The 18,951-nt window shown below is 46.6% G+C and overlaps 1 protein-coding gene across 11 annotated transcripts in view; it reads left to right on the plus strand.

The window, feature by feature from the left end:
* Nucleotides 1–18,951, plus strand: part of AFF3 (ALF transcription elongation factor 3) — a 598,632-nt gene that overhangs the window by 34,280 nt on the left and 545,401 nt on the right. For 10 of the 11 annotated variants that reach the window (XR_007135070.1, XM_047781424.1, XM_047781427.1 and 7 more), the window contains exons 2-3: nt 1,811–1,933; nt 2,856–2,978. Coding sequence is in view for 10 of the 11 variants with exons in the window: in XM_047781424.1 (XP_047637380.1) it covers nt 2,926–2,978 (53 nt within the window). In the remaining variant the exon portion in view is untranslated. The remainder of the gene's footprint in view (nt 1–1,810; nt 1,934–2,855; nt 2,979–18,951) is intronic. The other variant, XM_047781426.1, reaches the window with a different exon arrangement.

Below are 18,951 nucleotides of genomic sequence, written 5' to 3' on the forward strand. Positions count from 1 at the left end.
TAGCCTGGAAACCTCCATATGCTGTGGGTGCAGCCCTAGAAAAGGCAAAAAGACATAAAATAAATTTTTGGCAACTAGATTACGTGCTTGTTTTGGTATGTGTACCTAGGGACTGGAGGATAATGGGAACATCTTAGCAAATCAGATATTAATAATAATAATATCACTTTATAAAAGCTTTCATTAACTGCTCTGCATTTTACCTGTAAATAGTATTAATTGAAATTTATTTCCATGACAACTTAGTAAAAATGCAATCTACCATATTATTTGGGTTTCTTCAAAAGGACCTATTCTCCAGCTGGAGACGCTACACGAAAAACTGGAAATAAAAGTACTCATGCAGCTTCCCCATGTTAGAGGCCCCAAGCCCAAAATATGAGCTATTCCTGTAGAAAAAATATTGATGACCCCCAGTGAAATTGCTTTAACACTTAAGTACACTCCTGTGTAAACAGGAGGCATCGTGTTTAAATTCAAATGGAAATCTCCCCATTCCTACATGGCTTTGGGGGCAAGGCCCTTTATGAGCAAATGACTCCATCAGCTCTATACCCCCCACCCCTGCCCAGAGCTTCCTCCCTTTTCTTTTCCAGGATCATCTTTTGGTCCTCAGCCTCCCCTGACAGGGCAAATCTGTAGTCTGAGCTTTAGGCCCAAGATGAGAGTCCCAGTAAACACTGTTGTTTGTTCTTCATCCTTCCTCCACTCTATAAACAGACGTGGTGGGAAGGGAAGGAAAGCCAGATCTCTGTAAGGGGTGGGAGGGCTCCTTTCTGGAGCAGCTTCCTAGCTGCAGCCATGAGCAGTGAGCATAGGGACAGGATGCCTGTGTTGTTCAGGAGTGGAACTCACAGTTCTTCCTGAGCGGCGGGGCTGTTCCTTAGGCTTCCTCCACCCTCTGCCTTTGTTCCCCGGGAACTCTAGATGTTTCAGATGTCTCAGACATTTCCAAGGAGGCTTATGCTAAGGAGACTTCAAGAAGACAGATCCTCCCCCCCCACACACACACTGGAGACTGGGATTTGGGGAGGCAGTCCTTCACACCTGTGCTTTCTCCTGAATTCACATTCCCTTTGTTCTTTTGTAGCCTTGTTACTACTCTCAACTCACTCACGAGGGAGGTTTTTAGGAGCTTCGAGTGGTTAGCGTGTAAAATAACACCTTTCCCTCAAACTGCGTTGATGCTCACTCAGTCTCAGTTTACTGTTTCACCTTTTGCACCTCAGTTATGGATGTTAAGAAAGGAAGGACTAGTTCAGAACCAGGGGAAGGAGGGAGGCTGAGCATCTCGTAATCCATCCCCAAAGACGAAACAATTCTCATTGGTTTTTTTCCTTCTCCTCATTGGGCTTTATTAATTCTCCTTTGGTGGTCAGGGAGTTGAAGAAGGGGACTCCTAGGCTGGCTCCTGTGACTTTTACCCAAGGGGTCTAGATTTCTGGTGGTGGTCCTTCTTGTCTAGAATGAACAAAGGGTCGAGTACCAGAAAGGCCTCTGTAGGGCAAGAACTTAGGTGGGGGGCGCCGCCCTCTGGTGCAAGTGACTGGACTTTATCCTGCCCTGTACTGCTCTCTCCAGGAAGTCTTTGGAATCCTAAGCGAGGCTCCCAGAGCTGTGGCCATGAGGACAGGAGAGGCAGGGGACAAAAGAGGGATTGGGGGTTTTGGCCAGCAGTGGAGAAACAGGGCTATGTCCCTAATCTAGACGCCGGCTTCCCAGCAAGTCTATACAAGCAAGGGGTACGGGGATGGGGGGGAAACGTTCCTTAAACTCAAGGAAGTAATAATAACAAAAACTTGAATTTTAGGAGATATTCCATCACCCTTTCAGCTGACAATACACCACTCTCCAGGCAGGAGGTTGGGCTGGAAGTTTGCGGACTACACCCCGAGGCCTGTCCTCTTCCCTGGAAGAAATAAGAAGAAAGGAGGTGGGTTTCCAGGGGCCGAGGAGCTGGAGGATGGGGGGACCCTAATGGGAGGGCTAACTGCAGGTCCCATCAGAATAGGTTTCCCAGTCTCCTTTATTTCACTTAACTTACTGACTCCAGATATTTTAAACGGTTTGTTTATGGCACTGCTGCAGGCTGCGCTAACTCTCCCCGCGCCAGGGGCGCCCAGGGCATCTCCCAGCATCCAGGTCTGCAGCCTCCTGACCGCGCGGCCCGCGGGGGAGCCGGGCAGGGTCAGTCGAATCCCGGGCCCCCCAAGAAGTGCGCGCACCCCGGGGAGGCCGGGGCGGGGGCAGGGGCAGAAGATGCGGCAGGCCGGGCCCGCAGAGCATCCCCAGCCCTCCCCGCCGCCGCCGGCCCCTCGCCCCCGCCCCCGCTCGCAGTACAGCGCGGGGCGCCCCCGGGAGGCCAAGAGGGCTAGCCCGGCGCGGGGGTCGGGGGGTCGGGGGGTCGGGGGGTCGGGGGGGCGGGGACGCGAGGCCTGCGAGGGGCCGGGACCCCGGGGAGCGGCGCGGGGAGCGCAGGGGCGCGCGGGGCGGGCGCGGCGCGGGGCTCACGGCGCGCGCGCGTCTCGGTCTCGCCCGTGCACACGCGCCTCCCGGAGGAGAAAGGCGGGCGGGCGCGGCGGCGGCTGCAGCGGGCCGGGCCGGGCCGCCGCTAGGGCGGGAGGAGGGGCGGGCGCGGGGCGGGGTGGGGGGCGAGGAGGCGGCGGCGGCGATCTCTCCGCTCTCTGCGGAGTGTGCCTGCGCGAGCCGGCGAGCGGGTGAGTGCGCCGGCCGCCGCCAGCCTGGCCGGCCCGGAGGCGGGGAGGGGGGCGCCGGGAGCTCAGAGCCAGGGGCCGGCGGGCGGCGGCCGCTCCCGCGCGGCCGGGATGCACCTTGAGCGGCGCCTTTCGTTGCAGCGCGCGGGCGGCCCGAGCCTCGGCGGCGGCGGCGGCGGCGGCGGCAGCGACGGCGCTGACACCTCCCACCATGGACAGCTTCGACATAGCCCTGCTCCAGGAATGGGACCTCGAGTCGCTGTGGTGAGTCCCGGTGCCAGCCGGCCCGCCGAACCAGCGAGCGGCGAGGGGCGGCCTCACCTGGGCCGGGGGCTCGGGCGGCCGGCCGCCGTGGGGGCGGGGTGGGTCGGAGGTGCCCGCGGCGCCGACCCCTTACTGCTTGCCCCGGTGGGAGGCCCGGCCGCCCTCGGGTCTTCTCGGCCCGCTCTCCCGCGCCCTACCCCTGGCGCTGCCGCCCCAGCCCGGGGGCCAGTGATCTGGGGAGCCTGGGACAGAGCGCAGCCGTGGAGAGAAAAGGAACCGATTTCTGGGAAATGTCAGTAGTGCCCAGGGATCCACCCCTCGGTCCCCTAGCCCTTCTCACCTCCCTTCCCTCCATTGGCGCCCCTCCCTCTTCTCCGCGACCCCCTGGAGTTGGGGCTGCAGCGAAGTGCCCTTAGAGGATGCTCCAGCCTCCCGCCTGTCTGCGCTGGGTCCTGGCGGCCGCATCCTCTCTGTCTCTCCTGCCCACCCCCACCCGAGACGGAAAGTGCACCCGAGGGCAGGGGGCGAGGGTTTCTCTGGGCGGGAATTCCAGGCCTGGGAGCCTCATTTCCGCGAGGTTCGCAATTCCTTGGGGCCCTCTCTTCACACCTCGCCTCGCCACAGTTCCACTCCTCTCCCCGCTCCAGCCCACCGGCGCCCTAGGTGTCCCTTTATTCCACGCTCACAGCTCGCAGCCTGGGGAGCGGGCGGCCGGGGGAGCCCTCCGGGTTCTGTGGCGCGGGGTTCTCACATTGAGGAGCTGCTGTAGGTAAAGCGCCGCTGGAAGCAGTTTAATTCTAGTTGCGGGTGTCTTAAAAATCCCATTGGCTGCCTCTACGTCCCTCTTATACCCCTCCCCCTCCCCAGTCTCCTAAAGGTTTCCAACCAGCCCTATTCAGGTGGTAAAATTACTGCCTGCATATTCCTGGAGGAACTTGAGTTATGTTTAATATTTACGGGAATGAACATCTGTGAAACAAGCATATTAACTGCACTCTGTTCTGCCTCTGGTAACGGTTTATTGCAGAGCGGAGGTTTCTTTTTTATACCCCCCCTCTTTCTTCTTGAATTCAGGAAAGAGTTCACATGTGTCTAAAACTGCAAGTGGTGTGCACATGAATATGCAACGTGCAGTTTTAAAGCTAAACTGCCTTATGATTTATAGATCATTTAGATGATATGTGGATTCGGGTATGTTTTCAGTGATTTAGGCTTCCAGTGACTGAGCTGTCAAATGCCAGGTGTAACTGGACACAAAGCTGGTTCATTATGGAGCAGTTTCTTATAAAAGATCCCAGGATGAGTTAAGTACAGCTTGCTCTGCATAATGCTGGCACTTATAAAATACACAAGGATGGGGCCTAATGTAATAAAACTTTTATATATTACACTGGAAACTTCAAAGAACCGGTGTAGAAAGAATATGAAACATGTTATTACTCTATAAAAGTTGCTAATTGCTGTGTTGTTGCTCCTGGGGTTATTTCATGTTTTCATTTACAAATATCTATTATTTTACAGGTTTACACTTAGAAATGTTGGTTTCTGGCTCAAGTTCAGTAGGTTTGCAGATAGTAACTGTGCTTTCAAAATGATATTTGCTTTTCAAAGGCAGTTTTTCAGTCAAAGGGAAGCACTTTTTGTTTGGCAGATTTGTGTGCTGCTTGTCTGCTTGCTGACTCAAAACTAAAGCCCCCTTATGACTTTTACGAGTAATATTTTGGAATTAGCAGCTATAATCTGTGGCTTTTCGACACAGGCCAGAGCTCTCTTGCCCTATGCATCTTTAGTTCCCAGCGGGTTACCCGGAGCTCAGTTACACAATAAATGTCTGTTGAAGAGCCTTGAGATTTACATTAGTTGAAGTACTTTTCTTATTGTTAGAAATGAAAAAAAAAATTGTCTTTTGAAAGTTGCTGTACCTGTGGTCAGATTTTAATTAATCCATCAGTTTTGTCTTTGGCTTATGAAACCTTGCAGGCTTTCTTGCATACGATATAGTAGGACCATTTGGCTTGACTGAGGGAGTGTTTTTAGTTCAAAGATGTAAAATTTACTTCTTGTAAAAGCTTCTACATTTTGAATCAGTTAACGATAAAACAAACTCCTGGAGTCTGCATTTCTAACACAGACATTTTCTCAGTCGTGGATGAATTTTTGGATGGTATTTTCTAACTCAATTTTATGGCTGACTTTTTTTTTTTGGTCTTTTGTCCTTTTACGGCCGCACCCGTGGCATATAGAGGTTCCCAAGCTAGGGGTCGAATTGGAGCTGTAGCTGCCAACCTACACCATAGCCACAGCAATGCCAGATCTGAGCCACGTCTGTGACCTGCACCACAGCTCACGGCAATGCCGGATTCTCAACCCACTGAGCAAGGCCAGGGATAGAACCCCAAACCCCATGGTTCCTAGTCAGATTCGTTTCCGCTGCACCACGAGACGAGCTCCCCATGGTTGACTTTTAAGTTTATAAGTTTTTAAGTTTGTGGTTTACTTTTAAGCTTATTGGTGACCCAAAGTAACCGATATTTGAAGTACTTCCTGGGTGTCCAGTGTTTTCAGATCTATTGTTTCCTTATTTGAATTTCATAACAATCTGGAAGTAGTTAAGTAGTAAGAGTCCCATTTACAGACAAGGAAATGGAGGGTTTTGACTGTAAAATGACATTACTGAGCCCATAAATCAAATGACAGCAGAAATTTAAACTAACATTTACCAAACACTTAGCCATTTGCCAGACACTGTTCTAAGTACATTACATGTTTTAGCTCATTTAATCCTCACAGCAATCTTAGGAAGTAAGTAAGGACTGTTGTTATTCCCATTTTACAGATTGGGAGGTTGAGGGTTGGGAAAGTCGGGTAACCTACCCCAGGTCACATATCTAGAAATGGAGGAGCCATATTCGAACCAAGCATTAATTTCAAAACTCAGCTTTCTAACTTCAAATCTGGTGTATTTTCTATAGTATTGCAGATGTCTCCATGTTTATAAAGGTAGATCTGAAATTAATTACAGCACAAAACCTTGAGGGACTGGGAGTTTAGGTTGTGTTATCATATCAACGAAAAAAGGTCAGACCCGTTAAGTATATTAATTGAAAATTAAAGATTTGAAAACAAAATACCATGATTTAGGAAATTAGGTCTGCTCCCCTATCTGAATTAACTTATAAAATGTATATAAATTTAAAATAGAGACCACTAAAAACTTCTCCCTTTGATTCCTCTTAGAAAAACCCTTCTCTTTAGAAGGGGGTGGGGAAGGTACAGGTTAATAGACCTGTACCTTACCCTCTTAACAACTTACTTTTTCTCATTGGTGGGCCTCGTTCTCCAGTAAAACAAATCGCAGTTTCTTAGTTGTGACTGAGGCTTTGATCCTGAGCTAGCGTAGTCTAGTGGTCCCTGGAAATGTCCCCAAGTGCCTGTATAGACACTATGAAGAGAAAAGCTCAGCTCTGTTGGACTTAAGCTCCCAGCTTCCTTGCACACCCATCCCCGTCCTACCCTGCCCCCTGAAAACCCTCGTGCTGGTCTCAAGGACGGGGTGCTTTTGAGCCTGAGTTATCCAGACAGCTGTTTCAGCTTTTCTTTTCAGCTACACCTTAAAGTTGAGAAAGGTTGCCCTAATTCTCACCTCAAATTCCACTTCCCCTTTTGGGTTTGAAGCCAGGTCAAGGCATTCATTCTACACCCAGCCCCCAGCTTCATCTGGTGGAGTTCTGTACGTTTACAGGGGCAGATGTCCAGAGGAGCAGAACCCCTTCTCAAACTCCTACTCTGTCCTCTTGGAGACTCTTCTTCCTCTTCTCCACCAGCTTTTGATCCAGCTGCTGGGCATGTAAGCCATTCCTCAGGGCCTTTAACATAAACCACCATCCCCTTTAACAGGGTAACAATTGCTTTCATTTATTCACTTAACAAATTTTATGGATGGTCTCTTAAATACAAGACCTCGTGCTGGTTGCCACAGGGGATACAGAGGAGAGTAAATCCTGGCTTGTTGCATTTCATTGTCTCGTGGGGATGAGACAAGTTCACAGATATAAAAGGAAGGTTTCAGCACTGGTGATTCAGAAGAGAAAAAGACCATATTTGTGACCGGGTGGGTGGTGGAGGAGGCAAAGAGGAAAAATTGAGTTAAAAAAAAAAAAAGGCTTCCGTGGAAAAGGTGGCCTTTGAACTAAGCCTTGGAAGATGAATGGGATTTTTACAGACGGTGGGGGTGGGGTATTGAGAGGACATAGCGGCATCTTGGGCAAAGAAAGAACTGGAACAAAGGCTTTCATGGTGTCTCTGAAAGATCCTTTTATGAATCATGGTGGAATTAACCTATACCAAATATTTTAAAGACGCAGAACTCTGTAATCAGGAGGTAGTTTCAGTGAACAAGAAAAGCTTTCCAGAGTGAACTTAGTCAAAATTGTATTTAATCTTCCTTAAATATATAGACACATTTTAGTTATGGGGAGAAAGTCTGTTGGAATATTGTATTCAGATCCCTCTCTACTACTGCCCCCCTCCATAGCTTCACGTAGCCCAGAATCCATTTACTTTTGTTCCAGTGGGCATTATACTTTATATTCTTTCACAGTGGAAGCTTTGAAGTTTTAAGAAGTGGATTGTATCCTACTCATCAATTTGTTCAATTCAGTAAGCATTCATAGCACATTCAGCATCCCTCTTAGTTAGGTACCGGAGAGCAGTATCTTTAAAACATTTTCTGCCATGACTCACAGTAACAAGTATCTTTAACATCGCAACCCACCACATCATTTGTGTGCACACATACTCATAGCTAAAACAAGTGTCATGGAATAACACTTATCCGTATTATGGGAGATGTACTTGATATTTTCTCTTCTGCTTTTTAAAAAAGTTTTCCATCCATGGGCTGAAACCTGTAATTTAAGAAAAACAAACAGAAACCAACCTTACTGTAGGGATGTAAAGGGAAGAGAGTAACTGGTAGTAGAATAAGCCATACACATAAGTATCTGCAGCACAAAGATCCCCTTTGAGGGATGAGGGCACATCCTGTTGAGAGGGGAAGAGACTTTTAGGGCAGAAACGTGTGTGAAATGCACCCTGGAGAAGTAGATTTTGAGAAGGAGAAAATAAAAGGGAGGACAGTCCATGTCGGGGGAAGACTATGAATAGAAGTAAGGCAGGAATGAAGCCTGGAGCTGGTTTGGTGAAGATTAAAGTTATTAGCTAACTCAGAGTGGGGGATGGACCTGCACTCCTGTTGGCGGGAGGGAGAACCGAGCGGAGCCACTACCGACTCTTCTCCACGCAGTGCTTCCCAGTGCCTGCTGACCCACCTGGTTCTCTTCAAATCACTTGCCTTCTAGGCGTCCTGAGGCTCCTCTCCGCCTTGGATAGAGTCAGAAAACTGCCTGGATCCCTTATCTGGACACTCAGCCCTTTTCCTCGAGCCCAATGCCTGCCACCATCCCTTTGGTCAGCCGTTAGAGGTCAAAGTAGTTCAACAGAAAGGGCAGCAAGGAAAGAGGGGTGCACCTGCGAGCTACCGCCTTTGCTGGGCGGGGCCTGAGCCCGCGTTCTGTAGCCCATTGGTCTAGAGCCACCCGGTTGGCTCGTTCTCATTGGCCCAAAGTGGCTGAATGGTTGGCTGTCATTGGCAGAGAATCCCCACCCCCACCCCCAGCATGCCCAAAGCGTGGGAAAGGGCTTCCGCAGATATAGGGATGAGAATGTTTCCCAGTAACTCTTCCAGGGCCGGAGCCTGGGGCTGCGTCCATGAAGGGACTGAAGGCCAGCATGGAGGAGGTAGGGAGGTGCCAATGGGAAGCAGTGAAGTTCTGGGGGCCCGGGGCTGAGGGGTGCATACACTTGGGAGGGGCATCACTTGGTACCCTGGGTGGTGTGTTTTGGAGAAAGGCAGGGGTGGGGGAGGGGGGAAATGGATTCATTCCAGGTGCTTTAGTTACGGACTTGAGCTCCATGTCAGTCTAAACAGGGAGGATGTGCCCTGGATGTGCAGATGGGTTTTAACCAAGTGCCTTTTGGTGACGATGAAGATGAGTATTGTGTGGGGGGAAGTGATTCCTTCCTGTGTTCCAGATTCTCATTTGTGACAATGTAGGAGGGTTATAAAATGCTAAGAATCTATTTCGGGAGAATGTCCCTGTGAACCAGAATGGGTCTAATCAATGACACTTTAAATTTAGCAACTTGAACGAGGCCCTCTGGCATAATATTGGTTAAAATAACAGTCAAATTAAAAAAAAAAAAACCAACTCTGAAAATGAAATGTTTTTTTTTTCTTTTTAAATGGATTTTTTTTTTAACCCGGAATAAGTTTGCTGTTTAAATTTTCTTTATTTTGGGAATAAAGCCTTGGTGGCGAAATCAAGGCCATAAAAAACAGTTTTAATATCATTTAATGGAATATAATGTTTCCTTGTTTTGTTTCAAAGTGAAATCCATAAGAATTATTTTCTCTGTTGCCTGTTCTCTTTTGTTTGGGACTTTAATTGAGGTTTCTTGGATTCAGCTGGCTCCAACCTCACTTTCTGTTTGGCCCTGGGCAGCTCGCGATTTTTCTCATTTCCTATTCCCAGTCTTGGCTTTAATCACTTATAAAATGACAGCACTTATACTGGCCTACCTCATGAGGTTGTGATGTTAAGTCATAAAAGTGTCAATTGCTTTGTGAATGCCAAATGTAGTTCTTCTATACCCTTTGCTTCCTTCAAAATAGCTCTTAATCATAAACAAGGAAGGAGACAGAAAGACCACATTGGGTCGGGTCATCCGTCTGGTGTAGAGTTCTGTCCCTGGCAGTGGGACCCAGGGACATTTTTGAGTAGAGATTGGTAGTGTTTCTTAGTTGTACATCATAATCTAGCAGACAAATAGGTCCTTACTTATGGTTGTCCTAGTAACATATGTAGAAATATTAACCATTACATAATCATTGATGTTTCACTGAGAAGTTATCGAATTACCACCCGTTACATCAAGTGACTTCATTTGGCTCTGTGGGTCTCATTAAATTATGAGACCCACATAATTTAGTTTCAATTAATCATAATTTAGTTTCATATAGGAACAAAATACACAGTTTTACCAGAACGAGAGAATACGACCCATCCAAGAAACTTAATGGGTTTAGTCAGTGGAAACTGACACCTGGGGACGTGATGGGGGCCCAGAGAGTTTGAAGGCATTGCACTGGGTCGTCCATATGTAAGATCAGTGAGTACAAGGGTATCTAACAGTAATATGACAAGGCTGTCTCAGAGGGTACCAATGACTGTCCCCAGGAGGCTGTAGACCCTCTGCCAAGGACTTTATAGAAGAAGCTTCCAGAGTAAGTGGACCAAGAGCAAGAAGTCATCTCCGAGCCCTTTCACCTTCAAAATCTTGTTTATTCCCATCCCTGGGGAGCGGGAATCAGAGAGTGCCAAAGTCATTAATTGTATTCACTTGTGTGTTTTCCCCTCTGCAATTTCTCCACTCACATGCGGGGAAGGGCATGGACGGTTCTCACACTTGTTCACATAATTTTTTCCCAGGAGGCTCCTTGTTAGCCGAGGTAAACAACATGACTGTAATTTGGAGACCCCTCTGACACAGCAACTCAGTTTAGAGTTCTGTGCTTAGCTTGAGCTCAAATAATTTTATTTTTCCTTTTTTTTTTAACAGACAGGAAATTAGTTTCCAAAGGTCCTCTAGAGTGCTATAATATGTCTCTCAGTCTTAGTTAAACTTTTCTTGTCATACTTGCCCTGTTTACCTGAGTGATGAAGTGACAGACCACATTTTCTGTCAACATTCATTGAAATGTTAATTAGTTACCTGGCAGTTTAGCTAGAAATAGGGTTTATTCTGGTGGATGATCACCAGTTCTGGGCATTAATCAATTTTTGTTTTGTAATTTCAGAATACATTCGTTTTTCTATAAAATGTACCTCGAGGAAGAAAATAGGACTCAGAGAACAGTTTTGAGAACAAAGGTCCATATACTTTACTATCAGGTCAGCACTTCTCAAACTTCAACGTACTTCCAGATAACTTAGGAGTCCTGGTAAAATATAAATTCTTTTTTCTTTTTTTGCTTTTTAGGGCCGTACCTGTGGCATATGGAAGTTTCCAGGCCAGGGCATCAAATTGGAGCTGCAGCTGCCGGCCTGTGCCACAGTAGCACCAGATCTGAGCCTCGTCGATGACTTACACCATAGCTTGTGGGAATGCCGGATCCTTTAACCCACTGATTGAGGCCAGGGATTGAACCCGCGTACTCATGGATACTAGTTGGGTTTGTTTTCCACTGAGCCACAACAAGAACTCCAAATTGTAGCTTCTGACTTAATAGGTGCAGGGTGGGCTATGATTTTGCATTTCTAACCAGCTCCCAGGTATTCCTGCTGGTCCATAGACCAAACCTGGAGTAGCAAGAACTGAAAGGATAAAATTTCCTTTGAAAAGAAATTCTTTATTTATTTTTTGTCTTTTTCCATTTCTAGGGCCGCACCCACGGCATATGGAGGTTCCCAGGCTAGGGGTCGAATCGGAGCTGTAGCTGTCGGCCTACACCACAGCCACAGCAACATGGGATCTGAGCTGAGTCTGCAACCTACACCACAGCTCACGGCAACGCCGGATCCCCAACCCACTAAGCAAGGCCAGGGATCGAACCCGCAACCTCATGGTTCCTAATCGGATTCGTTAACCACTGAGTCACGACGGGAACTCCAGAAAAGAAGTTCTTTAAAAAGACCCCCTTTTTCCCTTTTTTTTGAGGAGGCTCTGTATAATAACATCCCAGTTCCACAGTGCTGGGAGGTTACCTCTAGATGCAGCATTTATTTTATTTTTCTGAGTCTTTCTAATACAATTTTGATGAGTGAGGGGGTGGTTAATTGTATCCTAGTGGGGATATAGTGGGAAATAAACATAAAAACCTAAGTAAACAAAGTTTGTAGTAAATTGGCTAATCACTTTTTATAGCTTTACAGTTCTTGTCAGTCTGTCAAAGACTGGGTCCTTCTACAGCGTGAGCCAGTGCCGAGTGTAACTGGATGCAGAGTCTTACAGACACTGCTCAATTTGTCGCTCCTCTCAGTGCCCAGGACTCAGACCAAAAGTGCCCATTCTCTCCCAGCTGCCCTCTCTTTGGCAAGGAGGTGGCAGTAGTGGGGGAGGGGGTAGCTCTTCAGAGAATTTCTGCACTACCCTGCGGCCACAGCTGCAAATTGCAACTTTCCCAGTGCCGAGAAGAAATCAGCTCCAGGTGGAACCCCTGGTGGGCTCAGCTGCCTCCAGTGGGGAGGTGGGTACCTTGGCTCCCAGCGCTGCCGGCCCTGTCTCCTTCTTCATCACAGAGTGCCCTGAGTCCATCAGGTGGTCAGACTTAGCTGCAGTTTCTGTGTTTAATTTACAATCCAATTTCATTAGAAAAATGAGTGCAGATGGGACTGATTATGTGAGTAAATATAGCACAGTTGACTTTGAGTGTGCTGTGAGATTGGCGGGAAGTTTATTTACTTTATCTTCTTAATGAGGGCTTGCATGCAGACACACACACACACTCACACACACACATTTCTGTTCTCTGAGATAGGCTGTGGCTGATAGGAGCAAGCCAGATTGGGTTTAAACAGATGTGACCATTTCAGATTTGGAAAATAGAGCTGACTCTTCAGGAATGATAGTGACGAGTTTCATTCGCAGCCTTGGGACACGTGAGCCTACAGAGGCAGTGCTTGCAGTAGCTTGTAGCCCATTGTCTGGGGTGGTACTTGGCATGTGTGCTTTTTTTTTGGGGGGGGGGTCTTTTTGCCTTTTCTAGGGCTGCTCCCGTGGCATATGGAGGTTCCCAGGCTAGGGGTCTAATCGGAGCTGTAGCCGCTGACCTGAGCCACAGCAACGCGGGATCTGAGCTGCGTCTGCAACCTACACCACAGTTCATGGCAATGCTGGATCCTTAACCCACTGAACAAGATCAGGGATCGAACCTGCAACTTCATGGTTCCTAGTCAGATTCGTTAACCACTGCACCACGGTGGGAACTCCTTGGCATGTGTGCTTTTAGTGGCTGGGATATTGCCTTCTATCTCACAATCCATTCTTTGGTCAGACTAGTTGTATTTAACCCTTTCTTGTAATAAGCAGCTGTTAAGTCCATGAATGTAACTTTTCTTTTAGACTGGGCAGAGGGGAGATAGAGTAGCCCCATAACAAGGAAAGAAGAGTTTGGTAATAGCTTTGGTTTGTACTGTGCCGCCAAGTTAATAGAGAAAACACTATGTATTGACTATGAATAGTGTTACAAATGATGGAATAATCTGGGGATTTGCACGACTCCCACCCCTCACCCCCCCCCGGAAAAGGGGGGTTATCTCAGAGTCAGCGGTGTGCTCTGCTGTGTCCCAAGAGGAATACCCAAGAGTTCCTTCAGAACCAAAAAGCAACAACTGACAGTAGTCGGCTAAATCCTGAGCTTCGGTTACATCATTTGGAATAGGAACTTGCCTGAAAAGATGGACGTGGCCTTGCCTGCTGACTTAACCATTGGTGTCATTTCTCAGAGATGGTGAGGTGGAAAGTGCTGTTGGACGTTGAGGACTTTACCTCAGGGTGAGAGGCGGGTCTCTCCACTGGCCATGGACTCCTCAGTTAACTGGAATAGGGGCTCGGCATCAGCCGAGATGGTTTGGTCCGTCCGTTTCCTGAAATGTGCCACTTAGCCCCTCTCCTGGTCTGCAGCAGAGGTGGGAAATGAGGGTTCCTTGGATGAGAGAGTCTAGCTTTAGAGACCCTCTGAGCAAAACTGTCTGTCATCCTGGGGAAGCAGCCTACAGCATCAGCAGTAACAGTGCAACCACACCACTTCAACTAATATCCAGATGTTACAGCCTTCTCTTTGGGGTGGAAAATCAAAGGGTTTAATATTTTGCTGGGTATACAAGTTATACGGCTAGCGCATAAGTCCAGAATGAAGCCTTCAGCCCAGCCCTGTTGTCTGGGCTCAGGTTGGGATGAGGCAGAGAAGGTCCATGCTATTCCTCAGCAGCCCTGAGCATTTGCTGCTTGTGATATTTGGAGCTTAGGACAGGTGTTGCCTGCAGAACCTGCTGAGTCCTTCTCAGAAGCACATCCATGTGCAAGAGGGGCCACTCAGCTGGAACCAAGTGGACTCTCGTATTTGTGTTTTGTGTTTTTTGTTTTTTTCATTGAAGATAGATACCTCCCCTGAATATGGCATGGCTTTTTCTGAGAACTAAATCTTTTAGGTGACTTTTCTTTAGAGTGCATGTTTGTTTTTTAATAAGTAGGTTTTACTCTTTTAGCATGAGCAGAATACCTGAGAAAAGTATTTAATGGGCAAGCTGGTGAATTTTACCTACTATCTAGCCCCATCCCTGCCCCCCTGCAACTTGAATTAAAACTCCAAGGCTGATTTAACAAGTTCTGAGTCTGGAAATTAAATATTTATAGTCTAAAAAGGAAGTATAGTAAGTTCATATCTAATATTTAGGTGGATAATTAGTTACATAAATTAATTTCTATTCTTTTCTTTACTGTTACCCCTCAGCAGGCTAAAAGTAGTATTTTAACATGCTGAAATATTATACACAATAATGGAACACAGTATGGATGCTTTAAGCTGCTCTTCATAGCTCTCTTTCTTTAGACGTAGAGGTTTCTGGGTTGAGATGAACAACTGTTTATTAAGCCAGACACAGAAGTGAATAGACCACACTTCTAGTCCTTGATGTGTTTGTACTTTAGTCTGGAACAGATTATTTCAAATAATATCAGTATAGTCTTTACCTGCTCTTATAGGGAATCCTATGGAGTATGTAAATGGGTTTCCTGTCCATTGTGGAGTTTTAGGGATGATTTCCTGGAGAAGGTGACCTCCCATTTGAGTTTTAAAGGATGAATGGGAATTAGGATGGGAGTTAGGGGGTGGGTGGCAGTGCCTGGTAGGTGCAGCAATGTTAGTTAAAGCAAAGAGGTGCGAAACAGCAAGTTGTGGACAGTAGCAATGACAAGTGTAGGTAAGTTGTGGCTCTGAAGCATTCAGGGAGGGAGAGAGGGGTTTGGGGCCTGGGTGGGCCATTCATGCATTTCAAGGAGATTGGACATTTTCCAGTAGGTGATGGTCTGCTCTTGGAGCAGAGGAACAAAATGCTCACATTTACATTTCTTATTATTTCTAGCAGGCCTTTGACCTGGGTGAGTCTGGTGGCTGTGATGGGCCATGTCTGGAGAGTGAGGTCCGGCAGGTGGATGGCCAGAGAGGTGTTTTGGGAATTTCATTGGCAAAACTTGCTGTTGGACTGGTCCGGCAGGTGGATGGCCAGAGAGGTGTTTGGGGAATTTCATTGGCAAAACTTGCTGTTGGACTGGTTGGGGGAATGAGGGAGGCTGAGCCGCCAAAGATACTTTTAGGATATTTAGCTTGTGTGGTGAGGAGGAACATGCTGAACGGGAAGGAGAGTGTGTTTGGATTTTAAAGTGTTCCCTTTGAAATGCCTGTGGGCCATCTGGGTAGAGTTGCCTGCAGGAAGTTTGCGGCATGGGAATGAACTTTAGGACACAGACAAGAGCAGAAAGAAGGATCTGGGAGTTGTCAGCATGTGGGGGTGAGTGCCAGCCAAGAAATTGGACAGGATGATCCAGGGAGAGTGAGGAGATGGTGCAGTGTATAGGCCGAGGACATGGAGGGGTGGTGGGAGGGAAGGCAGCCCCTGCCTCAGAGGGGTAGGAGCCGGGAGAGTGCAGTCCTGCGGTCACTGCTTTGTTTTTTAATTTTTTAAATTTTTTGTCTTTTTAGAGCCACACCTGTGGCATAAGGAGGTTCCCAGGCTAGGGGTTGATTCTGAGCTACAGCTGCCGGTCTATACCACAGCCACAGCAACATGGGATCTGCGCCGTGTCGGCGACCTACACCACAGCTCATGGCAATGCCAGATCCGTAACCCACTGAGCAAGGCCAGGGATCAAACCCGCAACCTCATGGTTCCTAGTCGGATTCATTTCCACGGAGCCATGATGGGAACTCTGTCTGCTTTATTTTTTAATTTTCTAAAATTTATTTTACTGAAGGATAGTTGACTTACATTGTTATGTTACTTTCTGCTGTACAGTAAAGTGACTCGGTTATACACACACACACATTCTTTTTCATATACTCTTCTGTTATGTCTTATCGCAGGATATTGAATGTAGCTCCCTGTGCTCTACAGTAGGACCTCGTTGGTTATCCATCCTGTATATACTAGTTTGCATCTGCTAACCACAAACTCTTCAATCCACCCCTCCCCCAAGAGAGGACTGAGGGGGTTTGTGGAGTTGGCAGTGGGGGGGAAAGAGTGGCCACTGGAATGCTCTCACTCTCCAGGGAAAGGATGGGACAGGCGGCTGGAGAAAGGGCTCGGAGAAGGACATGGACATGCCAGGCCCAGGAGACGAGGAAGAACACAGGTAGTTATAGATGTCTGTATGTTGGGAATAGTGGAGACTTAAAAAAAATTCTCAGGCATTACCACTGTGGTGCAGTGGGTTAACGATTCAGCATTGTCTCGGTGGCAGCTCAGGTCACTGTGGAGGTTTGAGTTCGATCCCTGGCCCAGCAGAGTGGGTTAAAGATCTGGCATTGCTGCAGCTGTGGTGTAGGTCATAGCTGTGTCTTGGATTCAGTCTCTGGCCCAGGAACTTGCATATGCAGATGTGTCCATAAAAAAAGAAAATCTCTGTGAGAAGCAAAAGTTTCAGAGAATGGGACCACAGAGAAGAGGATGGTATCAACTATTAGACTCGAAAATATAAACATGTTTCATAGATATTTTTGAATAATTGGCTAATGAATGAAAAGTTTATATACACCACTTCAGCATAAATCTATGTCAGACCATATGTCTAAAATTTAATTAGAGTGTTTTTAAAAGTGATTTTTGACTCAGAAGTAATTAGGTAAAGCTACACTGCCAGGAAAAATTAGTGGACTTTTCTAATTATGGACTGTTTCAAATGGATTTTTAAGATTATTTTCAAACACACAAGACTGATAGAGGTAGGCTTTCCAGGATGTTGTTCTGATATTTAACAGCAGCAGGATTTCCTTAGAGGGTGCTCAGCCCATTTGGCCTCAGGGTTTCTTGGTGCCCCTCCCCTCCCCTCCACGTGGCATGCACAAGTTCCCAGGCCAGGGATCCAACCCAGGTCACAGCAGTGAACGTGCAGCAGTGACAGTGCCAGGTTCTTAACTCGCTGCACCACCAGGGAACTCCATCTTAGTATTTCTTACACATAAGGAAGTGTAGTGAGCCCTTCACATGAACCGTATCTCATTCATTCTTTTAAACTTGTGAGCCAGGTCCTGTTATTTCCCATTTTATAGAGAAGAGGACAAGTGGAGTAACTTGCCCGAAGGCCCACAGCCAGTGCATGTGGAGCTGGGCTTTTTGCCCAGGAGCTGTGGCTGCAGAGTTGTTGCCCAGGGCTACCATCCTATACGTATCTCAGGACCTCTCAGTGGCAGAATTATAAGGCATGGATTCTGAGGTTCTTTCCAATCTTAAATATTGGTGATTTATACAGCTGTACGTACCCACGTGTATGTGTAAGTGCATGTGTGTCTGGTCTCTAGCAGATGTGGTGAGGTATACAGGGAAAAGCATTTTCAGATGGACTTTCAGCTGTTTAACTCAGAATGAACACTATACCATGTCCAAGTCATTGTGTATTTCAGACTCGTGGCATTCTAATTGAACAGGCTTTTTGCTGTGCAAGGATTGTCTGTAATTCATTGTCATTTTAGGTACTGCTTTTTTGGGTGAGTATTTGGAATGTATAAAAATGGTGTGTACTCATTAAACCACTGATTTGCCAAGTTTTATGGATGACGAAAATGGTCGCAACTGTTCACCACAGCTGGTCAAATCCACCACAACACCTAAATGTGACTTTATTAATAACAATGATGGTACAGCAGTACAATTAGGAAAACTTCCTTGTGAAAGTCATAAGAAATTTTGTGTGAGGTGATTCTTTTTCGTGCACAGATTTATCTCGTTGTTTCTTCTTAGTTTCTACACAAACTGTCTCTTGTAGCTGTATGACTGCTTCTATAAAATGGATTGCTTTAATGACATGGAAAGCATAAATCGGCCTAATTTCTGTCGGGAGATATTTAGGTAAAGTAAAATTAATGGATTCTTGGCTTAAGGAATTGTGATGTATTGAAACACATGACAGAAGTAACTTTAAATGTCTTCTTTAAAAATCTTTGAGAATAAGATGATTTAAACTTTAAGGAAAAAAATCCACTTGTCTGACAAAATTCCAGAACGATGTCATTTGATAACAGAAAGGGCAGGACTTTCAGAGGATGTAATGAGTTCACATTCTGTGCTGTCTTAAACAAGTAACCTAACCTCTCTGAGCCTCAGTTTCCTTGGGTATAGAACAGAGGTAATGCCTGTGCCACTGATTTATTATGCAAATTAAGTGAGATAATATATGCAAATAGCCCAGAACATAGTAGGTCTTCAAAAACTGGTAACTTTCTTATTAATTTTTCCCTTCTTGTTACTTGATGTTATGGCCAGCAATTTCATTCAATGATTGGATCCACTCTGCGGCTGAGAAGATACTTAGAGGCATTTATGTGAGTCACTGTTTCTGTGTGTAAATTATTTTTTAAACTGATAGCTTCCCTGCCCGCCAGATCTGGGCCTTTGTTTATTTAATGATTGCAGAACCCAGGTATAGAAGATAACCTAAGACTTTGTTCTGTTGAGAACCAGGATTCTCTCTTATGACCCTCCCCCGACCTCAGTGCCCCTCATGCTAATGTCATGAGCCCTGTGCATTGTAGGAGCTAAGAATTCCCTGTTTTTTTTTTTTTTTAAATTATACGTATTTTCATTAAAGAAAAAACAAAACCAGAACTTCAAAATTGGTGAAGCAATGATATTATTGCTTA

The sequence above is a fragment of the Phacochoerus africanus genome, chromosome 5 (assembly GCF_016906955.1).
Source record: "Phacochoerus africanus isolate WHEZ1 chromosome 5, ROS_Pafr_v1, whole genome shotgun sequence".
NCBI classification, from domain to species: domain Eukaryota; kingdom Metazoa; phylum Chordata; class Mammalia; order Artiodactyla; family Suidae; genus Phacochoerus; species Phacochoerus africanus.